The sequence below is a fragment of the Heterocephalus glaber genome, unplaced genomic scaffold (assembly GCF_053883595.1).
Source record: "Heterocephalus glaber isolate CG9 unplaced genomic scaffold, H.glaber_assembly_v1.0 deba00001773, whole genome shotgun sequence".
Lineage (NCBI taxonomy): Eukaryota > Metazoa > Chordata > Mammalia > Rodentia > Bathyergidae > Heterocephalus > Heterocephalus glaber.
Genome location: NW_028258463.1, coordinates 2,586,657 through 2,599,869, shown reverse-complemented (window position 1 = coordinate 2,599,869; position 13,213 = coordinate 2,586,657). Strand labels below are relative to the sequence as shown.

Here is a 13,213-nt window from a genome sequence, read left to right as displayed (position 1 = left end):
GCCATCTTTCAGGTTCTAATTTGGATTCTTTGTTCTTCTCAAGTCACGTAACACAGACTACGTCATGGATGCATCCCGTGATGAGTGTCCTGAGCCTGTCCTGCTCAGAGGAGAATGAAGAGGATTGCCCTAGAGAACTTTCTGACCCGAAGAGTTGATGCCGGAAGCCGAGACACAAGACCACCAACCTTGAGACACAGCTGTCTCAAGCCGGAGGGAAGCGTGTACTACTTGTTGGAGGGTGAAATAGAGACTGGATTTAGGGTGTTTTGTAGAACTTTTTTATATTACTGTGTACAGTTAAAAGGTTAGCTGCCACTACAGTACTTCTTTAAGAATAATTTAGTCATATTTTTTGAAATCACATATAGATTTTAGAACATGTATACTTTTTTCATATATAATTAGATATTTGTAGTTTTATGGCTAGCTTGTTATTTTATATCAGATATGATGGTTTTATAATTAAGATTTATATTGAAACATGAACATAGTAAAACACTTCATTTACTTGAAAATTCACTACCCTTTTATATATATATATCCTAGGAAACTGATCTTAGCAAGCTTTTTAGGGTATAAGGATTATATTTAGACATCTATCTCATGGGTTACTGAATACAATTTACATCTTTATGAGATTTTCTAATTTACAAAATGCTTTTCAGACCTTATCTTATTTAAACCACATGACATGCTTGTTAGGCTCATGTAGTAGACATTGTTTTGGGGATTTGGTTAGGGAAATAGCAATGCAGAGAGTGAAAGCGTCCTGTATCAGAGCTGAGACTCACACCCGTCCTCTCATTCCATACCCTGGCTCCTTCCCTGCACCCCACTGTCCCCCCAGAGGAACCCCACAGCCCAACACACAGGGCACCATTGTTCTGTTGACGCAGCTGGCTCCACAGCTGTGCATTCCACCGAGATCCAGAGGCCCCTCAACGTCACACAGAGCCCCAGCATAACCCATTACTCTCTTCCTATAACCCCTTCCCCTTTCCTCCCCAAAACTTACCAGGTAGGGCACTGCTTTTGATGTCGTTCCAATAGCTTTCTTCTAGCAGCTTGTATTTCCCTAAAGGAGAGGATGCCCTGATCAGGAATGTGTGAGGGGCAGTGATGAAAAGAGGAGTGTCTTTAAAAATATTACTCTTCTGCTTATAATAAAATGGAGACCAAGATCTCAGGGCAAGCATCCCCCAGGCACTGCTGTACAGACCCTGAGCTCCTAAGAACATAGTGTAAGAACCATCACTACTAAGCACTGAGGAAATGAGTAAGCCAAGACGCTGAGAGCTCATACAGTGATTTGTTGGCTGGGGCAACGTTAACTAGACCTAGATCCCAAGTCTCCTACTCACCTGAATTTCCCATGGCACACAAGATATATATGGTAAGTACCTGTAGATACTGTATTCAACCATACCTCCCTGAGTGCATTCAGGATTTATGATTTCTGTCTTGAGAAATATTATGAAGTCAGATCACAAGCAGAATGGCTGCTCCTCCAGAATGTCTGGAGAAGACCTGTTCTTCTCCTGACACCAGCTTGGGTATTAGGAAGTTTCAGGGAGACCAGTTTTGAGAGCAGCCCAGAGGGAGCTGTTGTGCTATGGCCCCCCAGAGGTAATGACTCTCAAACCCTGGAATTATGTTTGTACATTCACAGTGTAATTGTGGAAGTGCAACCTTTGTTGTTTCCAAATTACTGAAATTCCATCCACTACCTGGAGCATTTTCTGCCTTGCTTCCCTGGAGGAAACACAGAAGTTGTGCAAGTCACTGAACTCACAGCCCTGAAGCATGCAGGCCACTAACACCTTATATCTCCACTGCTCTCTATGCCACTTTTCTCCCTATTTCTGTCAAATGCCTAAAGGAAAAGGCCTATAAAAGTCATAATGGTATTTACTGAACCTTTTTCCCATACACTGTGATAGGCAGTTTGCATATATTATTTCATTATCTTCTTAAACCCACTACATAAGGCAGAAACTGTAACTGTCCCCTTTTTGAAAAGAAACAGCTTGGGTTTAGAAAGTCCCGAGAGTCTTTCCCCAGTAGTCACACAGCACATAGGTGTAGAAACTGGGATTCAGGGCAAGTCTTTGATTCCAGCCAGCACCCTTTCTTTAAACCACTGAGCAGAGCTACTTGGCTTTGGTCAGCTTTGTAGGGTAGCAGATTCCAGTTCGGTGTCATAGGAGCTTCCTAGTAGCTAGAACTCATCAGAAAAGAATCCCCCAGGAGAAAGTGGAAGCCCAACCCCTATGGATTTCAGTCCGTCTGAGCCCTTTGCAGGAATGCTGCTGATTTGCATCACCTGAGTCAGCGGGACCAACTGAGTGCTCTCTGTGATACCCTCTTCTGTATGCACCTGTGAACCCAAGACCAACAGATAAGTGCTTTAAGACCAACAGATAAGTGCTTTAAGAGACAGATGCTCAAAGAATTTTACTGCACGGGCTCAGTAAGAATCATTTGCCAATGCTAACAGAAGCCCCAAATCTTTTTTGTGGGTTGATATTTAGGTAGCCAGTCTTTCTTTAACATAAATGAACCCTGGGATGAAGTCATCATAAGCTCCTCTCCATTGGCCCACTGACTCCAATGTTGGTAGAAGATGAGAACATCATTATGTCCCTCCACCTCCCTTTCCTGGAGTGTCCAGGATGAGCTGTTTTTACTCATGCATTCCAGCAGAATATTCCCTGAGCACCAACAGTATGGCATGGACTCACTAGGCATTCTGGCAAAGTAGGGCAACAGTTAACCAATTCCTGGCTCTACTTAACTGTTGATTTAAACAAACAGACCTCTTAGGTAGCCAGAATTAAACAATTGCTTTTTAAATTTTGAAAGTCATCTATTTTCACTTAAGATCAAGTACTGTGTAAAGGAGTAAATTAAATAAATAGTACATCCCTCTTTCCAGAGATTGCTGTCAAAACTTTGGTGAATGTTTTTACTAAAAGAAAAGCAGCTTGCCTTTAACTGAGTATATTGTGATCAACCTTTTATGTCATGCTGATGTCATATTTTGAATGAGTGCATAAAATAACTCAATTTGTGCAATCAACAGGCTTTTTGTTTGTTTGTTGTTGTTGTTGTTGTTGTTATTGTTTTGGTACTGGGGATGGAACTCTGGTCCTTGTGCTTGCGCAGCAGGCAGCGAAACCACTGAGCTAAATCCCCGGCCCAGTCAACAGTTTATTGATGAGCACTGAGCTGTTTTAAGTTCTCCTCTGTAACTAACAATGCTGCAGTTAACATTATATATTTATCAAATCCATTTCCTTATCTATATATCCCTGTGCTCTAGTGCCAATATATCTGTAAAGTGAATAAATTCATAAAAGTTAATCACTAAGTTGAAGGATGGTCAAAGCACAGTCAAAGATGTTCATTTTAATTTCGGTAGATAGTCATAAATTCTCTGCCATAAATGTAGGACCAATTTCCACTACCAATAGTATGTAAGAGGGTTTTTTTTCTCTATACAATACAGCTTTTTTTGGTCGAAAGATTAACAATGGCTTTTCTGATTTTTTTGTCCTTAAAAGAATAACTTTTCCATCATTGTCCAGACACCTGCACGTTTTGATCGTGAGCTTTTAGATTTCCTTTAGCAACAGAGACTGACTCACTGCCTGTAGTACGTTCTAGAAGTGACTTTGTATCAAACCCATCATTACTCTCACCTTCTCCTACTTCACATGTAATGCTGGTCGGAACTAACTCTAAAATGAGCTAACTTGGATGAGAGCCCTCAGCAAAATACAAAGCACAATAAAAATGCACCAATAAGGTTTTTAGGGCCTCAGTTTCCCTGCCTGTATAAAGAGGATGTACCTGTTCATCCCAAGCCAATTCAGCCCCATAAACATTTCCTGACTGCCTACTCAATGACAGACAAAATGGGAATTTTCACATTACCATGCTGAATAGAACTGATTCCCAAATCAAGGAGCTGATAAACTAAAATTTTTCCTTTTTTCTTTTTTTTTTTAAAGGCTTTTATTTTTCCTTAAAGAGAGGTTTGGTTTTTAGGAGTCTCTTAGATTTGAATAATCCAAAATAATGTTAATACTCCTTGACTAGGAAAAAAAAAGACTGCATGAAGAGCCTCTCCAATAATAAATGCAAAGCAGCTGTCAAAATATGGAGTCAAATGACACTCATGAAGTGTTTGCACAATTAGAAAATGTTATTTTTTTTCTAGGGAGAAATGGGACATTTTTATTTTCTCTGCTAAGTGAAATGCAACTTTCTGAAGGGTCAACACACTTGACATTTTTATGATATATATACAGAAAGCACTAAACCAACATTAAAACAACTTACAGTCCATTGCATAGAACTTTCAAGGAGATGAAAAGAACATTGAACGGCATATGCCTGTGGAACTGAACTTTAAAAATGAAATACCCAAGGTGTTTTAACCACAATTATCTACATGTAATATCACTGTGTCTGCATGATTGTTTTATGAATATTAAACAAAATTATGGATTTGCTTTCTCCATATGACTTTTTACATTTAAACATACTAGTTTTATTCCTTTTTTAAGTTTAGTTTTTTTCTCTTGGGGCTGGGTTGGACGATCAGATCAGGAACTCTGTTCCCCCTCTCTTCATATTTCTATTCTCCTGTCCATTCTATCACTTCACCTTGTTTCTTCCTTTTACATTACTCATGGTCATGAATTTGCTTTGGTTGTTGTCTTCCTCGATGATGGGAGTAATGATAGGAGTGATCTCCATCAAGGCAGGGATTTTGTCTATCTTATTCAGCATCCAGATCTAGTACAGTGCTTGTCACATAGTAAGTGTTCAACACATTTGCCAAATGGAATGTGTAATGTACAATCTCAAACTAAGACTTAGTTCTCATTTTAACACTTACCTTTTTTCTCTTTTATTCACTTAGACACTAAGTGCTGCACACTTTGTTAAGTACTAGGATACCATGCAAGACAGATGTGACTGTAGCTTCATGTATATTCTATGCAAAAGACATACAACTGAAATTATCAGAAGCTTTTCCGTTTATTTTATTTCTTCCACTTTTTATCCTGTGCTTGAACTGTTAGTTCCTTTTGTTGCCTCAAAAGGGGTGTGATCAGGAAGTAAAGGAATGCATGTTCTTTTGAGTTTCAAAAGTCCAGATCCTTAGGGAGCTGGAAAGGATTTGTGGTATAGATCAAAGATTTGAGAGCACTACGATGAGGAAAAGCAAGGCTTTCCTACTCCTGTCTAGGAAATAATTCCCCTGGCTATGGAGAGGAAAGAAAGAACAAATATTTCAAGGGACTCAGAGAAAGAAGCCTGGGCCCACCTGACCAAAGCTTCTGGGAGGAACAGAACCCCAATTACTCTTGTGAGCCATTCCTCACTCCCCTGGATTGGAAATGATTGCATGATACATCCAGCCACATGCAGACTTGGACAGTACTTGCACCCCTCAAAATTCAAATGCTAAAGCCTAACCCCCAAGGCCATGGTATTAAGAGGTAGAACTTTGAAAAGAGATTAGAACATGAGGGCTCTACCCACCTGAATGAGATCAGTGTCTTTATAAAAGATGCTTAACACAAGTGTTTGTCTCTTCTGCCTTATGGGAACACAGCAAGAAGGTGCCATATTTGAAGTGCTGGACACTGAATCTGCTGGTGCTTTGATCTTGAACTTCCCAGCCTCGGGAACTCTAAGCAATACATTTCTATTATTTATGAATTACCCAGCCTAAGATATTTCTCATAACAGCCCAAACAGACTAAGACAGCCCCACAGAGTTCAGCAGTGACCCCCAAATAAAAGAAGGAACTAAAGGTTGACTGAGAATAATATTGGTCAGGATTACCATTCCCTATTCCTGATGTTTTGATCCTCGTGGAGGCAGCTTCATCAAAGTGACACTTTTGACCTCTTTCTCTTCACCAGGCAGTGATTTACCTAACTGGTGAGTTTGGGATACAAAACAACTCATGTACTATTTCTAGAACATTTCGTAAGTATATTCCCTTTTCTCTGTCCCATGCAAACATTGCCTGATTTCTTTTCTGGTTTGTCTCATCTCTTGCCAGGATGATTGCAATACAGGCACTGGTTTTCTCCTATGCCACACCTGTCCTCATTAATCTATCCACCACACTTCTGTCAGAGTCCCCTTTCTAAAGCATGAATTTGATTCTCTTTTGCTCCTTGCTCTTCTTCAGTTGTTCCCTAGTACCCTCTGCAACGTGAGCCCTTGACCTCTCCAGGCTTATTTCTCAGCCCCGACAGTCACTCAGATATAAGGCTCTTTCTGCCTGGGAAGTTCTCCCTGCTGCCTTTCCTCATCCCATTCCTGCACATCCTTCAAGGCTCTGTTCATGTTTCGCTCTTTCTGTGAACACATCCCGCCTTCCCCGTGCCTGGGACTGCCAACCTGGAGATGTCATTCCTTCATTTCTGCAGAGCAGCCCAGCCCTTCTTCCACTCCCAAGTGGTGGAACAGGAGCTCCCGCCCCAAGACACGTGCTGACCTCTGTGTCCAGTCCCGATATTCACCAGGTCACTGTTTTCATCAACTAATTGATTTGCTTCTGATGATCTGGGTTACTAGGTCTTAGAGGTTTGATTTCTGGTCCTACCTTCTTTGGCCTTCCATTATCCACGTGATAATGAAAATTAGAATTCTGGTTAAAACTAATTCGTCTCACTCGGTATCAGCAACTAAGTGAGTAACTCAGGTGGAGTAGGGAGGGAAATGAGAAGATAGAAAACTGGCCTGGATAGTTGGGTTTTTGTCTGTTGTTGATTTGGGGTATTTTTATCAAAAATTCTGGAGGTTAAGAAGGCTGAGAGGGGTCGTGCTCTAAAATCCTACCCCAGCCCTCTATTACTGCATACCTTTCAACAAAGTTTTTAATCACGCTATATGTGCAATTAATTTGGATAGGAGGATAGGAAATGTGTCACTCCTAAAAGACTCTGGATTTTTAAGTCAGAGTCCATATATTACTTTTTATACCTGATGAAAGAGAAGATGCCACAAACTTCAGTAAATGTTTACATAATAGAAGAAAAACATTTATAGTATTCAAAAATCCTTTTAACTATTTCCTGCTTCTGGGGAGGAAAGACAAACTGAGTGGGAATAAATGAGGTGGGAGCTTAACTAAGCATGTCTGTGCTATTTCCACTAATGTTGGAGCAATGTAATAGGTTTGCTGAAGTGGGGAGTGTATGCTGCGTAAATTTGACCATAAAACTCACAGCGTGATTGCAGTGAAAGGATTGTAAAGCACAAACTCAAACATCATTGATTTGCCCTAGGTTTTGAAGGAATCCAATAGAATAATTTTGGTATGAAAGAGTAGGTAAGGCCTAAAACCAAAATACAAGGTTAGTGCATTTCAAGGTAACAGCATTCAAACTTCTGTTCTTGTAGGTTAATTAATCGTGTTACTGAAGAATTGATTTGGCACAAGAGAGCTATGCATTTCCACAGTCCTCTGAAAGCATGGAAATTACTTCATACATATGTAACCCCACTGGAATTGCTTGACAGTTTTGATTTACAATGGAGAAATCCATCTCTCATCAGCAGTGTGGGAAAAGAAAACAGGAAACCAAAAGGTTGAGTAGATAACAAGATTACCTTACATGGACGGTTCCAGTTAGGGATTTCTCTGAGATGGAGTATGAAATGATACTTAAGAGCACACCCTGTTTCTTTGTACTGAGCAGTTTTACCATTCGGAGAAGAGATCCATGCATTTAATCTAATGCCAGCTTTTATTTTTGTTTGGTGATCACGGCACAAAAATTAAAAGCTAGCTCCAAAGTAAATCTATGCATCCCACCTCTGAATTGTAAAAATAATCAATATAAGGGTCGGGGATTTAGCTCAGTGGTTCTGGTGCCTGCCTCCCAAGTGCAAGGTCCCAAGTTTGATCCCTGGTACCAAAAAAAAAATAATAATAAATTTAAAAACAAATCAGTATAAGCAAATCTGAAAACAATAGAAACACATACATAATTACTGCATGTGTATGTGTCTGTGTGTGTATACTTAAATAGACTAAAGTTTATAGCATTTCAAGAATATGTCCAAACTCATTTTACCTCATCCACCAGTGGAACTCTTAGTAAAATCAGAGAAAATGAGGGCTCTGATCTGTTTTACTAATATTGCTCTGATTTTTCATTGATTTTATATCTTGCTTGAGTACCACATTTTCCATTAATATTTCATCATTTTAAGATTTGTCATAATTTTGTATATCACTAATAGTGAAAGGATGCATTTAAAATATGACTTAGTACTTAGAATTCTTTATTTTTTTATTTTTTTGTATTAAATTCTTTTATTGGTACATTGTAGGTATACAACACAATTACATTTCTCATTGGGAATTGTACCTTTATATAATGCATCTTGGTTCTTATTTTTTCCCCATTCCTAGCCCCCCCTTCACGCCCTCCACCCTTCCCTATTTACAAAGACTTTATTTCCATTTTTTCCATTTCTCATCATTTTTTCCTTTCCCTTCTTTCCTTTCCCCTGCCCCTCCCACTACCCCTACCCCTTTGGACCTTTTCTTCCTATTTTACATTATCGATTTAGAATTCTTTATTATATAGCCCTTTAACTAAATTTTTAAGAGTTGAACATTGTTTTTAGCATACACATATATATATATGTGTGTGTGTGTATATGTGTGTGTATATATATATATATATGAAAATGAAATATAAACAAATTATGATATTCTTTAAACCCCAGTCCATTCGGAATAGAGCTATTCTGAAACTTCGTTGAATCAATGCTGCTGTCATCTGTATTTTACACAACAGCATCCTCTCTGCCATCAAGTTGAAGCATTTCATAAAGGAGTGCACAACTGTAGTCTTTGGGAGTTTCCTTCCAGCCCTTGACATTCATTCTACAAATTTGATGTTGACACTTTCTTGGTCTTTTCAAAAGGTTTAATAGAAAATTCTTAGATTGCAATCAGGATTCATATTCCTTCCTTATATAGTTCTTAAATGGTTTATTGACTGAAAAGTAAAGAAGTTCTACCATAAAAGGAATGACCAAATTCATGCAGGCAGAGGAAAGACAGCTATACCATTATGGCTGCCTGGCCAGGACTCATTGCTTATAAGACACATCCTGTTAAATGTTGGAATCCCGAGATAAGGATTGGTGTAAATTAGGGAGTGGCCCAAAGGGAAAAAAGAACAGAGAACTAGACATATAGGGCCAACCAAAAAGCAAGGAGATAAGATAACCCAAAGGCGTGATGCCAAGCAAAGCCCACTGCGTAGGTAATCCCACCACAGAACCCTAGAGATAAAACGCTTCAGAACAGAAAACCCTGTAAGCAAATCTTTAAGGCTGTGTAAAAAGCAAATTCCATCAATAATCTATTTTTATGCCTTGTTCCTTGACAATTTCAAAGAAATTATAAATAAACTTGCCTATAATATGGGGCTTCCTTAGAATTATTGATTAATCATTAAGGTATGATCAAATCTAAGTTTTTAAATAATAATATTAGGGTACATGATATAAATATTTGCAAGTGTTCTTAGGGCATCTGTAAATCACTACAAACTTTTTGGAACGCGGTCCTGAAGTATTATAACTAACCTTACAAATATTCAAACTTCTCAACCTAGTATATATACTTCTACATTTATCACCACAAATGATCACAACTTCAGACCAAAAATTTATGTTAAAAGGTTTGCTAAAACATTTTTAACATAAAAATAAAATAAAAATATCTCAATGACTGAACCAGGGAAATAGCTAATAAAATGTACTAACATGATGGAAAACATTAAGTAAAATATTTAATGACGGAGAAAGGATCATAACATTAAGTGGAAATGAAAGAAGTCTGTATACAATATGATAACAGTATTTTATGTTTAAACACTATTAAGATCTGAAGAAAACAGAGGACATTTTTATATTTATTTTATTCATTATATTTTCCTACAAAACAAATGTTAGTAATTTAATATCTGTATGAAGGAAAAGTGTACCGGATTTGATTATATTTTTCATTTCTCCCCCTTTTTTTTCCAGTACTGGGACTTGAACCCAGGGCCATGAGCATGCCAGGCAAGCACTCTGCCATTAAACTACATTTCAGTCTCTTTAAATTTTTTATTTTATTTTTTTATTTTGGAAAAACATCACTCTGATTTACATAAGCTGGCCTTGAACTTCTGATACTCCTGCCTTAGCCTCCCAAGTAGATGGGGTTACAGGCACCTACACTATGTCTGGATCCCCATTTTAAGAGAAGTTTGCTCTAGAACTCTTGTGTACAGTCCTGTGAGAATCTGCAGTGTTCTGGGGCAGTGGTGGTGAACCGATGGCACATGTGCCACAGCAGGCACAACTCTGTGGGTACGCGAGCCAAGTTGCCTCGGAAGCCAAGCATCAGCTGTTCAAGTTTAATTGTAGTGCTACCGCTTTCTGATAAGTAAGTGGGGTTGGGGTTGCAGTTTGGGCATTTGGTCTCTAAAGGATTCACCATCACTGTTCTGGGGGTTGGAAAGATGAATAGTCAGGCTATGGCCATGAATGAGGCCTGATTTGGATTCTCAGTAATTGAGTTGGTTATTGTACAAACCAAAGAGCAAAAAGTTGCGTTCGACATTTTTACCACTGTGTGGTCAGCTCCACTACCTTTAATGCTGCTTTGGAATTCACACATGTGGTATTTCCGTTCTTATTCTCTGGGGAGGGCTGGGCTTGATGGCCAAGAGAGACTGAGACCCATGCTGCTGTTAAGGATGTCAGGTGAAATATCCCAGAGCAGAACCGTTTGGTTATACTGTCTTGGAAGGAATCCAAGTTTTCCATCAATTTTTCCAATATCAGATATCCTGAACCAATTTTCTCTCCATTGAAAACATTTGTGCAGTAAAAATAGCAGTGGATTCTAGCAGAGTTGATGCAGTTCACATTAACTCTTTATACCTGGAGCCAGTTCTGAAATATTCTTCCTTTTGTGGTGGGCTGTATGTACAAAACATTAAATGTGCCTTTAAATAATGTCTTTCCAGGAAGGCACAAAATCTTAAAGTCAGTATGCATTTGCAAATTCCCCTAGTTCAACCATCTTGCAAGTGCAAGAACCTTGAAACATTCCTGATCAATAGCTAATCAAGATTTTGCTTGAATATTCCTATTGAAGAACTTACTGACTTTAGTGTTTTTTTTTTAATTTTGCCTAAGGTTGATTTTTTTTTTTAGATTTTATACCATTCAACCTAAATTATTCCTGATTAACAGGAAACAGCCTGTGAACTTATTTCATGTGGATTTCCCTTGCTTGCTAAGGAATGCCTCCCATCAGAGACTAGGCAGGGCAGGTGCCAGTCCCTTTGGATAATCACCCCATGGTATTTTAGATGTCTCTGAGTAAGGCATATAATGCCAGCTACGTGGAAATTGTGTCTTCTCTCATGCTATGGTTAAACTGTGCTGTACCCCCTCCCAAATTCATATGCTGAAATCCACTATCTACAAGCCAAGGAACTACCAAAAGGTGGGAGAGAAGTCAAGAACAGAAGCTTCCTCTGGAGCCTCCAGATCATGGCCCTGCTTACAGCTTGATTTTGGACTTCTGGCCTCCTGAAATGTGAGACAAAAAATTTCTGTTGTCTAAGCCACTCAGTTTGTAGTACTTTGTACTGGAGGTCCTAACCAGCACAGAACTGGTCTCTTTTATATAATGAAGATATTAGTAATCACAGTTGTTAAGTATTCCCAGTAACATATCACTTTTGATTATTCTCTGTTCTTGTCTGAGAGCAGCAGTCAGGGTATCTGAGGTTCTTGCCATGTGGAGTTAGCTCACTTCCCTGGAGGAACCATTTGACCAGCCTGTGTTAGCAGTAAGAACAAACCTCCAAGCAGCACCTGTGTAAAGCAGTGGTCTATTTGAATAAAGACCAGGCTTGATCTATGAAGAGCCACTATGTTACAATTAGAATCAGTTGGAGAGATTTTCAAATTCACCTAGTCTAGCTAAACTCCAGACTCATTAAATCTAAATCTTGTGAATAGAACCAGGCACCTGTGTCTTAAAGATTCCCCAGATGAATTTAGCATATTGTCAAGGTTGAAAATCACTGTTCTACCCTATCCTGTGATCCAGAAAACAAACTCCCCTGACAACAGGATGCCAAAAATAAAAGTTATATTCTTGGGTGCATATGTTTTTATAATCTCAAACTTGAGACTGAAATCTCAGTTACACACATACACGTGCATTCACACGCTCCTGCTGCACGGTTTCCTTTGATAACATTCTCCTTTTTCCACACTGTAAGTCAGCCCCAAGTCCAGTGTTGTTATACCACCAACTCACATTTACATAAAATTCACAATTTAAAGTTTGTTTCTCATGATAACCCAGTGAGATAGGGCAAGAAGTCCTTGTACTTTATGTATGAAAAACTGAGGCTCAGAAAAGTGAAGAGACTTTCCAAAGTCACATAAAAGTGACCATCCTTCCTGCTTGGAAGACCAGATGGCCTATATCCTGGGGACTCCCTCAGTCAAGCCAGGATAGGTGGACATCCTGTCAGGCCTGCCAGGGGCTGAGCTGAGTCCTGGTTCCCTGATGTAAAGACTGCCGATCTTTCTAAGCCAACCACTCCTTTTGCAGGGAGAGAGAAAGGTTTGCTGCAGTCTCCAGGATCCCTGAGGGCTCCTTCCACTCTCACTGAAGTGGAGGGCCTCCAAGGCACAAAGAAGAGCAGTGATTCTCCCCAAGCACGCTTATGCTTCCTTCCCTCAGCCTGGAAATTGCCATGATGTGTCCACCGCAGTAAAGTTTGTTTCATTCTTTTTGTTGTGTTGCTATAATTTTGGTTTGTTATCTTTAAATTATCATGCAGAAAAACTGGCTTTGAAGGAATGTAAAGTTCTATGAATTATAACATCTATATAGGTACATGTGACCTCCACCATAATCGAGATAGAGATATCCTAAACAGAACAGTGTTCTCACCCCAAAAGCTCCCCCTTGCTGTCTCTTTATAGACATCACATCCCACCACTACTTCTAGCAGCCATTGCTCTGTTCTCCATAACTATTGTTTTGTCTTTTTGAGAATATCATATAAATGATCTTATAGTATGTAACCTTTAGACTGGCTTCTTTCACATGCCATAATGCCTTTGAGAGTC

General features: G+C 39.1%; 1 protein-coding gene across 11 annotated transcripts in view; it reads left to right on the top strand.

The window, feature by feature from the left end:
* Positions 1-13,213, top strand: part of Stxbp4 (syntaxin binding protein 4) — a 241,391-nt gene that overhangs the window by 159,375 nt on the left and 68,803 nt on the right. For 10 of the 11 annotated variants that reach the window (XR_015447830.1, XR_015447829.1, XM_021239929.2 and 7 more), the window contains one exon: positions 44-3,082. The exons of the other annotated variant lie outside the window; for it this stretch is intronic. Coding sequence is in view for 8 of the 10 variants with exons in the window: in XM_021239929.2 (XP_021095588.1) it covers positions 44-158 (115 nt within the window). In the remaining 2 variants the exon portion in view is untranslated. Of the gene's footprint in view, positions 1-43; positions 3,083-13,213 lie in introns of those variants that run through there. 11 annotated transcript variants of the gene reach the window in all.